This window comes from Ranitomeya imitator, chromosome 3, assembly GCF_032444005.1.
Source record: "Ranitomeya imitator isolate aRanImi1 chromosome 3, aRanImi1.pri, whole genome shotgun sequence".
NCBI classification, from domain to species: domain Eukaryota; kingdom Metazoa; phylum Chordata; class Amphibia; order Anura; family Dendrobatidae; genus Ranitomeya; species Ranitomeya imitator.
This window is the reverse complement of record NC_091284.1, coordinates 548,711,963-548,731,627: the sequence shown is the minus strand read 5'-3', so window position 1 is coordinate 548,731,627 and position 19,665 is coordinate 548,711,963. Positions and strand designations below refer to the sequence as shown.

Sequence of the window (19,665 nt, the reverse complement as noted above, 5' to 3'; positions counted from 1 at the left end):
TTATAATTAGTCTCCAAATACTTGTTTTCATTTTATACATATTGTAAATTACCTACCCCCGTTTCACATGTTGGGCAATGGAGAACAATCTGATTGTAAGTCGGCGTTCCCCGCCGCTTACTGCGCATGACTAAGTCGCATCATAGCCTGGTACCGCTGTTTTGACCAAGAGAGCGCTCTGTGTGGCGTTCTTTCCTCGGCGCATGCGCAGTAGCGCTAAAAGCCGCCATATTAGTTGTGGCACACTAAGGCACTGCGACCTGTGTAACTAGCGTCTGCGCAGTAGCACCATGCAGCCCAATAGATTTTATATCATATGCTCTAGCGCTTTAGTGCAGAGCCGCAAATAAAATAAAAGAATTAGTGATTCCACCGCAAACTCAAATGCGGCCCAAAGTGTCCATGCTAGGTGGATCATACATCAGAGTCCAAGTATGACTCTGATGTATGATCCACCTAGCATGGACACTTTGGGGTACTCGGTTGAGCGGGCGAGTTACATATAGATGTGCAGCCTAATTTAGTGCCGCGTTTGAGTTTGCGGTGGAATCACTAATCCTTTTATTTTATATGTTGAGACACATATAAATGGACACTAGGTATGGTCACTCACTGCTTGAAAAAGGCTCAGATGGAGCTGAAACGTCGCCCAGCTATGTGGGTTGATTAAAACCTTCCACATTTTTTCACTTGAATAATGGAGTGCTGCCTCTTTTTTGAATATATATATATATATATATATATATATATATATATATATATATATATATAGTTAAGTCCATATATATTTGGACAGAGACAACATTTTTCTAATTTTGGTTATAGATATTACCACAATGAATTTTAACCAAAACAATTCAGATGCAGTTGAAGTTCAGACTTTCAGCTTTCATTTGAGGGGATCCACATTAAAATTGGATGAAGGGATTAGGAGTCTCAGCTTCTTAACATGTGCCACCCTGTTTTTAAAGGGACCAAAAGTAATTGGACAATTGACTCCAAGGCCATTTCATGGACAGATGCGGGCAATTCCTTCATTATATCATTCTCAATTAAGCAGATAAAAGGCCTGGAGTTGATTTGAGGTGTGGTGCTTGCATTTGGAAGGTTTTGCTGTGAAGTAAACATGCGGTCAAAGGAGCTCTCCATGCAGGTGAAACAAGCCATCCTTAAGCTGCAAAAACAGAAAAAACCCATCCGAGAAATACCTACAATATTAGGAGTGGCAAAATCTACAGTTTGGTTCATCCTGAGATAGAAAGAAAGCACTGGTGAACTCATCAATGCAAAAAGACCCGGGCGCCCACGGAAGACAACAGTGGTGGATGATCGCAGAATAATCTCCATGGTGAAGAGAAACCCCTTCACAACAGCCAACCAAGTGAACAACACTCTCCAGGAGGTAGGCGTATCAATATCCAAATCTACCATAAAGAGAAGACAGCATGAAAGTAAATACAGAGGGTTCACTGCACGATGCAAGCCGCTCATAAGTATCAAGAATAAAAAGGCTAGACTGGACTTTGCTAAAAAAACATCTAAAAAAGGCAGCACAGTTCTGGAAGAACATTCTTTGGACAGATGAAACCAAGATCAACCTCTACCAGAATGATGGAAAGAGAAAAGTATGGCAAAGGCGTGGTACAGCTCATGATCCAAAGCATACCACATCATCTGTAAAACCGGCGGAGGCAGTGTGATGGCTTGGGCATGTATGGCTGCCAGTGGCACTGGGTCACTAGAATTTATTGATGATGTGACACAGGACAGAAGAAGCCGAATTAATTCTGAGGTATTCAGAGCCATACTGTGTGCTCATATCCAGCCACATGCAGCCAAACTGATTGGTCGTCGTTTCATACTACAGATGGACAATGACCCAAAACATAAAGCCAAAGCAACCCAGGAGTTTATTAAAGCAAAGAAGTGGAATTTTCTTGAATGGCCAAGTCAGTCACCTGATCTCAACCCAATTGAGCATGCATTTCACTTGTTAAAGATTAAACTTCAGACAGAAAGGCCCACAAACAAACAGCAACTGAAAACCACCACAGTAAAGGCCTGGCAGAGCCTCAAAAAGAAGGAAACACAGCGTCTGGTGATGTCCATGAGTTTAAGACTTCAGGCAGTCATTGCCAACAAAGGGTTTTCAACCAAGTACTAAAAATGAACATTTTATTTAAAATGATTTAATCTGTCCAATTACTTTTGGTCCCTTTAAAAACATGGTGTCACATGTTAAGGAGCTGAAACTCCTAAACCCTTCATCCAATTTTAATGTGGATACCCTCAAATGAAAGCTGAAAGTCTGAACATCAACTGCATCTGAATTGTTTTGTTTAAAATTCATTGTGGTAATGTCTATAACCAAAATTAGAAAAATGTTGTCTCTGTCCAAATATATATGGACTTAACTGTATATATATATATACAGTGGGGCAAAAAAGTATTTAGTCAGTCAGCAATAGTGCAAGTTCCACCACTTAAAAAGATGAGAGGCGTCTGTAATTTACATCATAGGTAGACCTCAACTATGGGAGACAAACTGAGAAAAAAAAATCCAGAAAATCACATTGTCTGTTTTTTTAACATTTTATTTGCATATTATGGTGGAAAATAAGTATTTGGTCAGAAACAAAATTTCATCTCAATACTTTGTAATATATCCTTTGTTGGCAATGACAGAGGTCAAACATTTTCTGTAAGTCTTCACAAGGTTGCCACACACTGTTGTTGGTATGTTGACCCATTCCTCCATGCAGATCTCCTCTAGAGCAGTGATGTTTTTGACTTTTCACTTGGCAACACGGACTTTCAACTCCCTCCAAAGGTTTTCTATAGGGTTGAGATCTGGAGACTGGCTAGGGCACTCCAGGACCTTGAAATGCTTCTTACGAAGCCACTCCTTCATTGCCCTGGCGGTGTGCTTTGGATCATTGTCATGTTGAAAGACCCAGCCATGTTTCATCTTCAATGCCCTTGCTGATGGAAGGAGGTTTGCATTCAAAATCTCACGATACATGGCCCCATTCATTCTTTCATGTACCCGGATCAGTCGTCCTGGCCCCTTTGCAGAGAAACAGCCCCAAAGCATGATGTTATCACCACCATGCTTTACAGTAGGTATGGTGTTTGATGGATGCAACTCAGTATTCTTTTTCCTCCAAACACGATAAGTTGTGTTTCTACCAAACAGTTCCAGTTTGGTTTCATCAGACCATAGGACATTCTCCCAAAACTCCTCTGGATCATCCAAATGCTCTCTAGCAAACTTCAGACGGGCCCGGACATGTACTGGCTTAAGCAGTGGGACACGTCTGGCACTGCAGGATCTGAGTCCTTGGTGACGTAGTGTGTTACTTATGGTAGGCCTTGTTACATTGGTCCCAGCTCTCTGCAGTTCATTCACTAGGTCCCCCCGCGTGGTTCTGGGATTTTTGCTCATCGTTCTTGTGATCATTCTGACCCCACGGGGTGGGATTTTGCATGGAGCCCCAGATCGAGGGAGATTATCAGTGGTCTTGTATGTCTTCCATTTTCTAATTATTGCTCCCACTGTTGATTTCTTCACTCCAAGCTGGTTGGCTATTGCAGATTCAGTCTTCCCAGCCTGGTGCAGGGCTACAATTTTGTTTCTGGTGTCCTTTGACAGCTCTTTGGTCTTCACCATAGTGGAGTTTGGAGTCAGACTGTTTGAGGGTGTGCACAGGTGTCTTTTTATACTGATAACAAGTTTAAACAGGTGCCATTACTACAGGTAATGAGTGGAGGAAAGAGGAGACTCTTAAAGAAGAAGTTACAGGTCTGTGAGAGCCAGAAATCTTGATTGTTTGTTTCTGACCAAATACTTATTTTCCACCATAATATGCAAATAAAATGTTAAAAAAACAGACAATGTGATTTTCTGGATTTTTTTCTCTCAGTTTGTCTCCCATAGTTGAGGTCTACCTATGATGTAAATTACAGACGCCTCTCATCTTTTTAAGTGGTGGAACTTGCACTATTGCTGACTGACTAAATACTTTTTTGCCTCACTGTATATATATATATATATATATATATATATATATATATATATATATACACACACATACACAAATAATCAGTGAGACACATATCTACTATATAATTATCTAAGGGTCACTTCCGTCTGTCCTTCTGTCTGTCACAGTTATTCATTCGCTGATTGGTCTCGCCAGCTGCCTGTCATTGCTGCCGTGACCAATCAGCGACGGGCACAGTCCGGAAGAAAATGGCCGCTCCTTAACTCCCCGCAGTCAGTGTCTGACGCCCGCATATTCCCCTCCGGTCACCGCTAGCACAGGGTTAATGCCGGCGGTAACGGACCGCGTTATGCCGCGGGTAACTCACTCCGTTACCGCCACTATTAACCCTGTGTGTCCCCAACTTTTTATTATTGACGCTGCCTATGCTGCATCAATAGTAAAAAATGTAATGTTAAAAATAATAATTAAAAAAAAAAAAACCTGCTATACTCACCCTCCGTTGCAGCTCGCGCCGGCCGCCATCTTCCGTTGCAGGTTCCGGTGGCAGAAGGACCTGCCATGACGTCACGGTCATGTGACCGCGACGTCATCACAGGCCCTGCGCGCCAAGGACCTGCCACGACGTCACGGTCATGTGACCGCGACGTCATCACAGGTCCTGCACTAACACCAACCCTGGGACCGGAACCTGCCGTGGACTACAAGGGCTCCCTTGGAAAGGTGAGTATATGGTTTTTTTTTTCACCTGTGACAAACCTGGCTGGGCAATATACTACGTGACTGGCCAATATACTACGAGGCTCTGTGCTGTATACTACTTCGCTGTGCAATATACTACGTGGCTGGGCAATATACTACGTCACTGGGCAATATACTACGTCACTAGGCAATATACTACATGGCTGGCCAATATATTACGTCGCTGGGCAATATACTACGTGGCTGGGCAATATATTACGTGGCTGGGCAATATACTACGTGGCTGGGCAATATACTACGTGGCTGGGCAATATACTACGTGGCTGGGCAATATACTACGTGGCTGGGCAATATACTACGTGGCTGGGCAATATACTACGTGGCTGGGCAATATACTACGTGGCTGGGCAATATACTACGTGGCTGGGCAATATACTACGTGGCTGGGCAATATACTACGTGGCTGGGCAATATACTACGTGGCTGGGCAATATACTAGAATACCCGATGCGTTAGAATCGGGCCACCATCTAGTCTATATATATATAATTGTCTAAGGGTTTTTCTGTCTGTCTGTCCTGGAAATCCCACGTCTCTGATTGGTCGAGGCCGCCAGGCCTCGACCAATCAGCGACGGGCACAGTGTGCCGCGAATTCGCCTCGACCAATCAGCGACAGGCACAGTATCGACGTAGATGTCATAATGGTTGCCATAGCGACGATGATGGCATAAAGGTTGCCTCGACCAATCAGCGACGGGAACAGTCTGCCGCGAATTTGCCTCGACCAATCAGCGACGGGCACAGTATCGACGTAGATGTCATAATGATTAAACCTACAAAAAGGGCATCGGAGTTAAATGCTCCGCCATCATATAACAACTAGAAAACCCGAATGAAAAATGGACACAAAGAGCTAAACTATAACAATTTATTAATAGAACCATATAACTATGATACAAAAAGATACATAGATAAAATCAAGTAATGGGATGCAATAAAGCAAAATAGAAGAGGCGACACTAGTGCCACACACGAAGCAAAAGGCACATATATAAAGCAAATAGATCTGTTCCAAAGTCATGGACACCTATACTGATATCAAAGAGTGCACAATATCATACATGGAATGCTGAGTTACATAATGTACAAATTAAGATCAAATTAGCGTAAAAGTAACTGAGACATAGATCATATAATGAATACTCTCAAATAAAGTGCCAATGCAAGGAGATATCCAATATGCAAGCAAGATACACAGTAAGATGCCTAGTGCAAACAGTTGTATATTAATACATTCAGAATAAAGTGCCAATGCAGGGAAATACCCAATAAGCGACCGGGATACACAATAAAGTGCCTAGTGCAAACAATTGTATATTGCAATGCTATCCATAAGGTGCATGATAAAGGCTAAATGCTATCTATACAGTGCATAATATGTGCTGGATGTATATAATGTGGCATATACTATACTCAGGCTGATGATACAGGTTCAAGCATAAAGGGAAAGTCCCATACATACAGGTAGATGAAGCCTATGCTATACCTACATAATGCACATAGAGAGGTACACATATAGAGTACCAACCTGCTGCCGTGTGGGGAGAGGGGAGCCCCGACGCGCGTTTCGCATGTGTTGCTTCCTCGGGGGGCGCCCCCCGAGGAAGCAACACATGCGAAACGCGCGTCGGGGCTCCCCTCTCCCCACACGGCAGCAGGTTGGTACTCTATATGTGTACCTCTCTATGTGCATTATGTAGGTATAGCATAGGCTTCATCTACCTGTATGTATGGGACTTTCCCTTTATGCTTGAACCTGTATCATCAGCCTGAGTATAGTATATGCCACATTATATACATCCAGCACATATTATGCACTGTATAGATAGCATTTAGCCTTTATCATGCACCTTATGGATAGCATTGCAATATACAATTGTTTGCACTAGGCACTTTATTGTGTATCCTGGTCGCTTATTGGGTATTTCCCTGCATTGGCACTTTATTCTGAATGTATTAATATACAACTGTTTGCACTAGGCATCTTACTGTGTATCTTGCTTGCATATTGGATATCTCCTTGCATTGGCACTTTATTTGAGAGTATTCATTATATGATCTATGTCTCAGTTACTTTTACGCTAATTTGATCTTAATTTGTACATTATGTAACTCAGCATTCCATGTATGATATTGTGCACTCTTTGATATCAGTATAGGTGTCCATGACTTTGGAACAGATCTATTTGCTTTATATATGTGCCTTTTGCTTCGTGTGTGGCACTAGTGTCGCCTCTTCTATTTTGCTTTATTGCATCCCATTACTTGATTTTATCTATGTATCTTTTTGTATCATAGTTATATGGTTCTATTAATAAATTGTTATAGTTTAGCTCTTTGTGTCCATTTTTCATTCGGGTTTTCTAGATGTCATAATGGTTGCCATGGCGACGATGATGGCATAAAGGTTGCCTCAACCAATCAGCGACGGGCACAGTCTGACGTGAATTCTGGAATCATCATTGTCCATATACTACGGGGACATGCATATTCTAGAATACCCGATGCGTTCGAATCGGGCCACAATCTAGTCTACTATATAATTGTCTAAGGGTCACTTCCGTCTGTCTGTCTGTCCTTCTTTCAGTCACGGACATTCATTGGTCGCGGCCTCTGTCTGTCATGAAAATCCAAGTCGCTGATTGGTCGCGGCAAAACAGCCACGACCAATCAGCGACGGGCACGGTCCGGAAGAAAATGGCCGCTCCTTACTCCCTGCAGTCAGTGCCCGGCGCCTGCATACTCTCTTCCAGTCACCGCTCACACAGGGTTAATGCCGGCGGTAACGGACCGCGTTATGCCGCGGGTAACGCACTCCGTAACCGCTGCTATTAACCCTGTGTGTCCCCAACTTTTTACTATTGATGCTGCCTATGCGGCATCAATAGTAAAAAAAAATGTAATGTTAAAAATAATAAAAAACAAAAAAACTGCTATTCTCACCCTCCGTAGTCTGCCGAGCCGCTCGCACCGGCCGCCATCTTCTGTTCCCGGCGATGCATTGCGAAATTACCCAGAAGACTTAGCGGTCTCGCGAGACCACTAAGTCATCTGGGTAATTTCGCAATGCATCCTGGGAACGGAAGATGGCGGCAGCCGCAAAAGCCGGTAATTCAATTGCCGGCTTTTGCCATCTCCTTCACAAACCCGACAGGATGAGACATGGTTTACATACAGTAAACCATCTCATATCCCTTCTTTTATTACATATTCCTCTTTAGTAATGTAAGGAGTGTCTTTGTGTCAAATTTTTCATACTATTGGATTAATAATGGATAGGTGTCATAATTGACGCCTCTCCATTATTAACCTGGCTTAATGTCACCTTACAATAGCAAGGTGACATTAACCCTTCATTACCCCATATCCCACTGCTACAGGGGAGTGGGAAGAGAGAGATGCCAAGTGCCAGAATAGGCGCATCTTCCAGATGTGCCTTTTCTGGAGTGGCTGGAGGCAGATGGTTTTAGCCAGAGGGGGGGGGGGCAATAACCATGGTCCCTCTCTAGGCTATTAATATCTGCCCTCAGTCACTGGCTTTACCACTCTGGCGGAGAAAATTGCGCGGGAGCCCACGCCAGTTTTTTCCGTGATTTAACCCTTTATTTTAACAGCTAGAGACCCCAAATTTGACACAAAGACACTTCTTACATTACTAAAGAGGAATATGTAATAAAAGAAGGGATCTGAGACGGTTTACTGTATGTAAACCATGTCTCATATCCTGTCAGGTTTGTGAAGGAGATAGCTAAAGCCGGCAATTGAATTACCGGCTTTTCTGCTATCTAGCGCTGAATTTAAAAAAATTATATATATATATATATATATATATATATATATATATATATATATTCATATATTCTATGTGCACTCATTTATTCCACCTATTCTATTCTGTCAGTGTGATTTTACTGAATTCCGGCATTTCTATAGAACACCGCTGCGTATTTCTCGCAAGTCACACACATGGTCCGTGTGTAATCCGTAATTTTGGCATATTTTTTGCGCAATACGCTGACAAACGCAGCATGCTGCGATTTTCTACGCCCGTAACATACAGTATATTACGGATGCGTAATATACGGCAGATAGGAGCTGCCCCATAGAGAATCATTGGGCCGTGTATTTTCCGGATGTATTTTCTGCGCTCATACGTCCGAAAACTCGCTAGTGTGACCCCGGCCTTACACCTCCCATCTGACATCAAAAACATCTGCGTAAACGCAATTTAAGAGATGTCTTACATAGGTGCCGTCCCACGGTCTTCGGGTGCTGCAGCTCTTCCCCTCTTCAGCGGTCACGTGGGACCGCTCATTAGAGAAATGAATATGCGGCTCCACCTCCCATAGGGGTGGAGCCGCATATTCATTTCTCTAATCAGCGGTAACGGTGACCGCTGATAGAGGAAGAAGCTGCGGCACCCGGAGACCAGCTGTCCGGGAGAAGGAGCGGGACGCCGGGAGCAGGTAAGTATGTCATATTTACCTATCCCCGTTCCACACGCCGGGCGTCGCTCCATCTTCCCGGCGTCTCTCCGCTCTGACTGTGCAGGTCAGAGGGCGCGATGACGCATATAGTGTGCGCGGCGCCCACTGCCTGATCAGTCAGTGCGGAGAGACGCCGGGACCGGACACTGGGAGCTGCAAGCAAGAGAGGTGAGTATGGCATTTTTTTTTTTATTGCAGCAGCAGCAGCAGCAATGGCAGAGATTTCTATGGTACATCTATGGGGAAATAATGAACGGTGCAGAGCACTATATGGCACAGCTATGGGGCAATAATGAACGGTGCAGAGCACTATATGGCACAGCTATGGGACAATAATGAACGGTGCAGAGCACTATATGGCACAGCTATGGGACAAAAATGAACGGTGCAGAGCACTATATGGCACAGCTATGGGACAAAAATGAACGGTGCAGAGCACTATATGGCACAGCTATGGGGCAATAATGAACGGTGCAGAGCATTGTATATGGGGCACAGCTTTATATGGAGCATCTATGGGGCAATAATGAACTGTATGGAGCATTATATGTGGCACATTTTTATATAGAGCATCTTATGGGCCCATCATGAACTGTATGGAGCATTATATGGGGCTCCTGATTCAATATGGATATTCAAAAACACTTAACCTACTGATGTCTCAATTAATTTTACTTTTATTGGTATCTATTTTTATTTTTGACATTAACCGGTAGCTGCTGCATTTTTCCACCCTAGGCTTATACTCGAGTCAATAAGTTTTCCCAGTTTTTTGTGGCAAAATTAGGGGGGTCGGCTTATACTCGGGTCGGCTTATACTCGAGTATATACGGTACATCAGGTGTCATTCACAAATAAATTCCCTGCAGGTGTAGTCAGCACAATCCAGAGACTATTTACTGCAACCTGTATTCCTAACATGGCATACTCACAAGAATCACTGCCATAAACTGCCTGTATTCTGCTGGTGTATGGAAACGTGTCTCCCAAAAACAATAAACAGCCTGATGTCACTCAACCCCTCCACTCCTGTAAGAGACCTCACCGTCTGTTGTATACAGGAGGCGCATAATTTTTTAGTATAAGAATCTGGTAACCGGACTTCACACAGGGCACACTCCTTATGTTTCGACTTTGCACTTTTCTTTCCCTAGAATGACAGAGTATAAGGGGCCCGCGTCACTGAGTGAGCATTCACGTAGATCACTTACCAGTGTACGCCAAAAAAGGTACCGGAACACGAGGGGGTTCTTTGCCAGTCGATGCTCTAGATCCCTGCTTGGACGAGCTTTTACGGCTGGACTGGTCACTCCTGGCATGCTCCTTTTCCGTGGGCTTTTGTCACACCTCCTCCGGCAGCTGAAGCTGCCGCTCACCATCACTCTCCATGATGTAGATGTGACCAAAGGCAGAGCTCTAAATCCAGCTCCTGCTTAAATCCCCCACCGATCCGGTCAGCAGGCTGCCTGGCGCCACTCTCATTGGTTCCTGCTGATGAGGCTACAGCTGGGGGGTCAGCGCAGTGTGTGAGGAGTCCGGCGTTCAGGATCGATGGGCGCCGCCATCTTGGATGAACTGCGCATGCGCACTCACCCAGTGACCCGGAAGCGCCTGCTGACTCCGCCCCCTCGACGTCACTGCACCCGGAAACGCTCCAGCTAACGCTGAGAGCGATGCAGGACGCCGAAGAGCACGCAGCAGCGCTCCGGATAGCGTTCCCCTCCTGGCACCGCTACCTCACCACCGCGCTGCACCACCACATGGACCGAAGGAGCGCTATACTTACCGGCGCTGAAGGAGATCAGGAATCCTCCGGACTCTGCTCCCTGCTGTCTACGTCACTGACGTGCAGTCCAGCCAGGACCACCGTGACGTCTTCCAGGGGCTTCCGCACCGGCCGAGGTAGGAGACCCCCCCGCTACCTGATTCGACCGGCCGGCCTGGGATCCATTCCTACGAGATTCATCTGTAGGATCCTGTCCCTTCAGGAACAGGAAACCAACTGATGCATGGGAGAGGTGCCGCCCTTTTGTATCTGTAGGTTTCCTGTTCCTGAAGGGCGGATCCCCTCTCTCGTAGTGCTGTCATGGGTGTCCGAATAAAACGTACTTATTATTTTCGCGGCTCTGCATTATAAACTTCTGTGAAGCACTTGGGGGTTCAAAGTGCTCACCACACATCTAGATAAGTTCCTTTCAGGGTCTAGTTTCTAAAATGGGGTCACTTGTGGGGGGTTTCTACTGTTAAGCCACATGAGGGGCTCTGCAAACGCAACGTGACGCCCACAGAGCATTCCATCAAAGTCTGCATTTCAAAACGTCACTACTTCACTTCCGAGCCTCGGCATGTGCCCAAACAGTGGTTTACCCCCACATATGGGGTATCAGCGTACTCAGGAGAAACTGGACAACAACTTTTGGGGTCAAATTTCTCCTGTTACCCTTGGGAAAATAAAAAATTGCAGGCTAAAAGATCATTTTTGAGAAAATAATTTTTTTTTTTATTTTCATGGCTCTGCGTTATAAACTTCTGTGAAGCACTTGGGGGTTCAAAGTCCTCACCACACATCTAGATTAGTTCCTTTGGGGGTCTAGTTTCCAAAATGGGGTCATTTGTGGGGGATCTCCAATGTTTAGGCACACAGGGGCTCTCCAAACGTGACATGGTGTCCGCTAATGATTGGAGCTAATTTTCCATTTAAAAAGCCAAATGGCGTGCCTTCCCTTCCGAGCCCTGCCGTGCGCCTAAACAGTGGTTTACCCCCACATATGGGGTATCAGCGTACTCAGGACAAACTGGACAACAACATTTGGGGTCCAATTTCTCCTATTACCCTTGGCAAAATAGGAAATTCCAGGCTAAAAAATCATTTTTGAGGAAAGAAAAATTATTTTTTATTTTCATGGCTCTGCGTTATAAACTTCTGTGAAGCACCTGGGGGTTTAAAGTGCTCAATATGCATCTAGATAAGTTCCTTGGGGGGTCTAGTTTCCAAAATGGGGTCACTTGTGGGGGAGCTCCAATGCATAGGCACACAGGGGCTCTCCAAACGCGACATGGTGTCCGCTAACAATTGGAGCTAATTTTCCATTCAAAAAGTCAAATGGCACGCCTTCCCTTCCGAGCCCTGCCGTGTGCCCAAACAGTGGTTTACCCCTACATATGAGGTATCAGCGTACTCAGGAGAAATTGCCCAACAAATTTTAGGATCCATTTTATCCTGTTACCCATGTGAAAATGAAAAAATTGAGGCTAAAAGAATTTTTTTGTGAAAAAAAAGTACTTTTTCATTTTTACGGATCAATTTGTGAAGCACCTGGGGGTTCAAAGTGCTCACTATGCATCTAGATAAGTTCCTTGGGGCGTCTAGTTTCCAAAATGGGGTCACTTGTGGGGGAGCTCCAATTTTTAGGCACACGGGGGCTCTCCAAACGTGACATGGTGTCCGCTAAAGAGTGGAGCCAATTTTTGATTCAAAAAGTCAAATGGCGCTCCTTCCCTTCCAAGCCCTGCCGTGCGCCCAAACAGTGGTTCACCCCCACATATGAGGTATCAGCGTACTCAGGACAAATTGGACAACAACTTTTGTGGTTCAGTTTCTCCTTTTACCATTGGGAAAATAAAAAAATTGTTGCTAAAATATAATTTTTGTGACTAAAAAGTTAAATGTTCATTTTTTCCTTCCATGTTGCTTCTGCTGTTGTGAAGCACCTGAAGGGTTAATAAACTTCTTGAATGTGGTTTTGAGTACCTTGAGGGGTGCAGTTTTTAGAATGGTGTCACTTTTGGGTATTTTCAGCCATATAGACCCCTCAAACTGACTTCAAATGTGAGGTGGTCCCTAAAAAAATGGTTTTGTAAATATGAGAAATCGCTGGTCAAATTTTAACCCTGATAACTTCCTAGCAAAAAAAAATTTTGTTTCCAAAATTGTGCTGATGTAAAGTATACAGGTGGGAAATGTTATTTATTAACTATTTTGTGTCACATAACTCTCTAGTTTAACAGAATAAAAATTCAAAATGTGAAAATTGCGAAATTTTCAAAATTTTCGCCAAATTTCCGTTTTTATCACAAATAAACGCAGAATTTATTGACCTAAATTTACCACTAACATGAAGCTCAATATGTCACGAAAAAACAATCTCAGAACCGCTAGGATCCGTTGAAGCGTTCCTGAGTTATTACCTCATAAAGGGACACTGGTCAGAATTGCAAAAAACGGCAAGGTCTTTAAGGTCAAAATAGGCTGGGTCATGAAGGGGTTAAAGGAACATTGGAATCATGGACGGTAAATGATTCACAAACTGTCCTCTGTAAATAGTTTGCACCTTCTTGAGGGTATGTGCACACGTCAGGATTTCTTGCAGAAATTTTCCTCACAAAAACCGGACATTTCTGCCAGAAATCCGCATGCGTTTTTACCGCGATTTTGACGCGGTTTTGACGCGTTTTTTGTGCGTTTTTTCCAAAATGCATAGAATTGCGGGAAAAACGCAGAAAATCCGCAAAAATAATGAACATGCTCATTTTTTTACCGCGATGCGTTTTTTTCACGGAAAAAAACGCATCCATGTGCACAAAACATGCATAATGTATGCGTTTTTAATGAGTTTTTATAGCGTTTTTAGCGCGAAAAAACACGAAAAAAACGCAAAAAAACCTGTACGTGTGCACATAGCCTAAAGGTGCTCTCTACTGGTTATACGAAGAAAGAAGACTTTGCGAAGAAACTGTTCCTGATGACAACGTGAAAGTTTCTATAGTCTTAAAAGTTTATTAGTGACTTGTTGATTGTTTGCACTACCTCAGAAAAAACTGATTTTTCCTCTTAAAGGGAATGTTTACTTGTTGCACTTTGATAATGTTTACATAGTAGATAGTGATAGAATGTTAATGACGTACTTTAGATAAAAGTAAGGTTTTAGGAAGAAAAATGCAGTAGGCCCGTAGGGGTAGACAGATAGTCCTGCGTTTTAAGAAGAAGAATAAAGAAAAAGTTAAAATTGCACATTAAGGGTTAATGATAGTATACCCTTAGAGGGTACTTGCACTTAGTAAGATAGAATACCTGAATAGGTAATTGTATTTCATAGTAAGTTAGTAACTGTTCTTTTTTTATAATACGCACAATGTGAATATGTTTTTGTTTGCAACGTTCAAGTGTTCTCACCTCCCATAAAGGGAAGCACTGTTAATTTATTTGTTTAAAGCATATCAAAAATTTTGCATGTCTTTTGCTAACCTGTAATTGTTGTGTTCTTTTCCCAGCCCGGGAGTGCTGGATTTAACAGGGAAGGGGGAGTGCAGCGCCCCAGAGTTTTGGTCGTTGCAGTAATGTCGTTCTTCCACCAGGGGGGAGCGATGTTACGTCTGATGGCACCAAAGGAGTTCACCCTGCCAAGTATCACAGCCACACACACTTCACACGCCGGCCACCAGAGGGAGCAAAAGGTTCTATCTATTAGGCCACTCCTCACACTTGGGTAAAACTGGGGGTTTGGTTAGGAAGTGAGGTCAGTTGGAGTTGGAAGTCGGTTCTGACTGGAGGGAGAAGGAGATAGTCAGAAGGAGAGGAGAGGAGCAGACTGGGCTCGGCCCAGGAAGGAAAGAAGGACACGGAGCTGCGCCTGCAACCCATGCGGCAGACTCCTAAGAAAGGACAAGAAAGGAAGTGTGCCGTAGTGAGTGAGCACCGAAGTCCTAGCAACAGGAGTAAAACACCAGTGGGAGACCAGCTAGAAGTAGGCTGCCTCCCACTGAGCGCAGATCCGGTAGCTGGAACACCGAGGGAGTAATAGACTCTACGCTTTACTTCAGAGACCGGCAGGACAGTCAATTCCAAGTTGGCTGCCCGACCTAAGAACCTAAGCAGACAAGGTGGCAACGCGGAGGAGGGGCGACACTAGGGTCCCTATAAAATAGCCTCAGGCCACCACCGTCATACGGGTTTGTCCTATCCATCTGGGGGACAGAGAGAAGAGTAACAAGAGTGAGGACCCTATGGGAGCTAATGCACGTAGGGACCTACTACGTTACTGTGCGCAAGGGGAAGGCTACTGATTTCCACCTGGATAAGGGGACTCTGGAATTGCCATCAGACCGGCCAGACTCTGCTACCGAGTACCCCATTGCCCTTCCCTGGGGAGCGCTGCAGATATACAGAAAGAATTTTTGTTTACACACAAGATGTCGGGGGTCAGGTACATTCAAGAGAGGAATGACAAGATCTTGACAAGATGGTATTGGGTCCCAACAAAGCTTCACGTGATCTTCCCTTCGGTGCCGGATTTGTGTTGGCGTTGTGGAGCAGAGAAGGACACGATGTTGCACATTTGGTGGGATTGTGACTAAATCAGACCTTTTTGGGATGGGGTACTTAACGAATAATGTACGATCTCAGGGGAAAGAATCACTCCCTCTCCCCAGATTGCCCTCTTATCTATGCTCCCAGGCCCTATAGCAGTGTTCCCCAAGTCCGGTCCTCAAGAGCCACCAACAGGTCATGTTTTGAGGATTTCCTTAGTATTGCACAGGTCATTTAATGCTTTCCTGTCCAGGTGATGCAATTATCACCTGTGCAATACTAAGGAAATCCTGAAAACATGACCTGTTGGTGGCTCTTGTGGACCGGACTTGGGGACCACTGCCCTATAGGTACACAGAAACGTAGTCTTGAGATTCTGCTTGGCAGCAGCAAATTTAATAATACCCAGACACTGGCGGACATCACATCAGTCACTCAATCTACATTAGAATGGCATGACAAAATTTCGTATATTTGTCATATGAAAGATCTATCAGCAGAAGCCATGGGTGACAACAAAGTTTGTTCGGTTGTGGCAACCCTGGATTCTCTTTATGAACTCATCCAAATTATTTTCCTTATTTTCCTGAAGAGTTCACAATACTGGGAAATAATTGATTTGGTCACCCCTCCAAGTCACTTGTTTGATTCCTACTATTTATCCTTCCGAATAGGGGAAATATGTACTAAAAATTTTCCACCACCCTCCTTACTCCTCTCCACCTTTGTTTGTCTTATCCCTTGTATGATCTTCTCCTGCCTCTTCCTACTTTTATATCTAATAGAACTTCTATATCCTTCTTAGGTTGCGATATTCACCAATGTTGTGGTATGTATCTCGTCTGTCTTTTTTTTTTCTACTTGATATATCTTTAACATAATACAGAGAAAAGAGTATAGCGTATAAATTATCTTAAATGTATCTGTGATCAACTTGGATATGTAAGAGCGGTATTATAATTCATTCTCTGGTTATTGTATACAATGAAGCCCTACGTGTCCCAAATGAAGATTTGGTTTTTATGTTATGTTTTGTTATGTATAACCAATACATTTCTGATTAAACTAAACAAGGCGTTTATTGTAATGATTGCATGCAGAAATTATACATAATATTTTACCTTTGATGCTCTTCTCTACTTTTGTTGACTTCTGCATCATTTTAGACCACTTCATTGCTCTTCTTGTAAGGACAGTCACATATCGGGAATAGAAGTCCTCATAAGAAGCATAATCAAATCCGTCTGGTCTTTCAAATCCATAAATATCGACCCTAGTATTGAAATACGTATCAATACCTCAAAGAAGCAATTTTAAAGAGCACTTGAAAATAAAAGGGAACAGACATTAAACAATAGGATGCACATAACCCATCTGGGTGGTTCTTATGGTATTATCCCTAGAGTTAAAATGGGTATTCCCGTCTCCAAGATTCAATCTCACTATGTAGTAGGTGTAATAATAATATTAGCAAATACCTCTAATTGGAAATGTAATATAGTTATTCTTATAAGCGATGTTGCTTACCCCATGTGCAGGGCATGGCAGTAGGTTAGGTATCCATGATTATGACCACTCATAGTGACCTTAGTTGTTACCGGTTGTAACCATGGATTGATAAGCTACTGCAATGCCTAAGATTATCAGAAGAACTATACTACATTTATAATTGGAGCGATTTGCAAATATTATTACATCTACTACATATTGGGAAAGGATCTTGGAGATGAAAGTACCCCTTTAAGCCTCATTCAGAATTTAGCCACAAAATATCTGCACTAGAAATCCCCGTTTTGTAGTTAATATCAATCGGCTAAACTTCCCCTGCTCTGTAACATGGTGCCTGCAGATTGGACTGCAGTTTCATAGTGACCGGTACGCTTTAAGGATTTGTTCATATGGCCATTTCATGTGCATGCGCTCACGGACACTCGGCGCAGAAAGTTATTGTAAGTACAATATGCAGATTAGAATGGTCAGTGGCGGCCATTACTAACCTAGAAATATAATAGTACAGAAGGAGATGGGGACATTGGAGGCTGCAATACTTACACTGTATACTGGCGCACAGAGTCTGTATTAAGGGCCACAGACACTCGGTGCCGCAGTATACGATGCCCCTCTGACACATCAGATTCCAACCTACAATCTATTCTCCTAGAAGCGGTTAGATAGCCCGCCGTGGGAAATCTGAGGCACGCAGAAAGGCTATACGATCCCACACATTTCTGTGGGACTGTATAGCTAACCAATGTGTTGGTGTTTTTTTAAGTTCTGTAAAGCAATTGACAAAATATTTTGCCTTTAAAACCAATAATGGCGCGGACCTGTCTCTTAAAAGGTAATCTGTCACCGGGTGTTTGTTATCCCGTCTGAGAGCAGGATAACCCAGATCCCAGTGATGTGTCACTTTTTGGACTGACCTAAAAAAGCGAGTATAAATAGATCACTGCTTTATCTGCTGCAGGTCTAGCAGTTCCCAGAATGCTGAGCTCTATATAAAGCTGACGACACCACTAATATATATTGATTGCCCCTATACATAGCGTACGCAAAATGCATTCACTCAGTTGTGGGGGTTATACAAAGCCCATGAATATGGAGAACTACATGCCAACAAAAAAAAAATAATCACAGTATTATCAGCAGGAGATTATCAATACTACAGCAAGCAGTCCAGTAAGTGACACACTGCTGGAATCAGAGCCTCTGTCTCTACAACATGCTGCTCTCAGATTAGATGGTAAAAACACGGTGACAAATTCCTTTTAACCCCTCTGTGACCTTAGACGTACTATCCCGTCGAGGTGCCCTGGGCTTATCTGACCCTGGACGGGATAGTACGTCATAGCCGATCGGCCGCGCTCACGGGGGGAGCGCGGCCGATCGCGGCCGGGTGTCAGCTGCTTATCGCAGCTGACATCCGGCACTATGTGCCAGGAGCGGTCACGGACCGCCCCCGGCACATTAACCCCTGGCACACCGCGATCAAAGATGATCGCGATGTGCCGGCGGTGCAGGGAAGCACCGCGCAGGGAGGGGGCTCCCTGCGGGCTTCCCTGAGCCCCCCGCAGCAACGCGATGTGATCGCGTTGCTGCGAGGGTCTCCTCACCTCCCTCCCTGCTCGAGCCCCGGATCCAAGATGGCCGCGGATCCGGGTCCTGCAGGGAGGGAGGTGGCTTCACAGAGCCTGCTCAGAGCAGGCACTGTGAAGGCTGCAGCGCTGCATGTCAGATCAGTGATCTGACAGAGTGCTGTGCAAACTGTCAGATCACTGATCTGTGATGTCCCCCCCTGGGACAAAGTAAAAAAGTAAAAAAAAAATTTTCCAAATGTGTAAAAAAAATTAAAAAAAATATTCCAAAATAATGAAAAAAAAAAAATATATTATTCCCATAAATACATTTCTTCATCTAAATAAAAAAAAAAACAATAAAAGTACACATATTTAGTATCGCCGCGTCCGTAACGACCCGACCTATAAAACTGTCCCACTAGTTAACCCCTTCAGTAAACACCGTAAGAAAAAAAAAAAAAAAACGAGGCAAAAAACAACGCTTTATTATCATACCGCCGAACAAAAAGTGGAATAACACGCGATCAAAAGGACAGATATAAATAACCATGGTACCGCTGAAAGCGTCATATTGTCCCGCAAAAAAAGAGCCGCCATACAGCATCATCAGCAAAAAAATAAAAAAGTTATAGTCCTGAGAATAAAGCGATGCAAAAATAATTATTTTTTCTGTAAAATAGTTTTTATCGTATAAAAGCACCAAACCATAAAAAAATGATATAAATGAGGTATCGCTGTAATCGTACTGACCCGAAGAATAAAACTGATTTATCAATTTTACCAAACGCGGAACGGTATAAACGCCTCCCCCAATAGAAATTCATGAATAGCTGGCTTTTGGTCATTCTTCCTCACAAAAATCGGAATAAAAAGCGATAAAAAAATGTCACGTGCCCAAAAATGTTTTCAATAAAAACGTCAACTCGTCCCGCAAAAAACAAGACCTCACATGACTCTGTGGACCAAAATATGGAAAAATTATAGCTCTCAAAATGTGGTATTGCAAAAAATATTTTTTGCAATAAA

At 43.6% G+C, this 19,665-nt stretch overlaps 1 protein-coding gene across 2 annotated transcripts in view; it reads right to left on the bottom strand.

Annotated features, from left to right (window-relative positions):
- The window catches only part of GRTP1 (growth hormone regulated TBC protein 1), a 164,027-nt gene that overhangs the window by 129,078 nt on the left and 15,284 nt on the right, over positions 1-19,665 (bottom strand). For both annotated transcript variants that reach the window (XM_069757885.1, XM_069757886.1), the window contains exon 3: positions 16,684-16,835. In XM_069757885.1, coding sequence (XP_069613986.1) covers positions 16,684-16,835 — 152 coding nt within the window. The remainder of the gene's footprint in view (positions 1-16,683; positions 16,836-19,665) is intronic.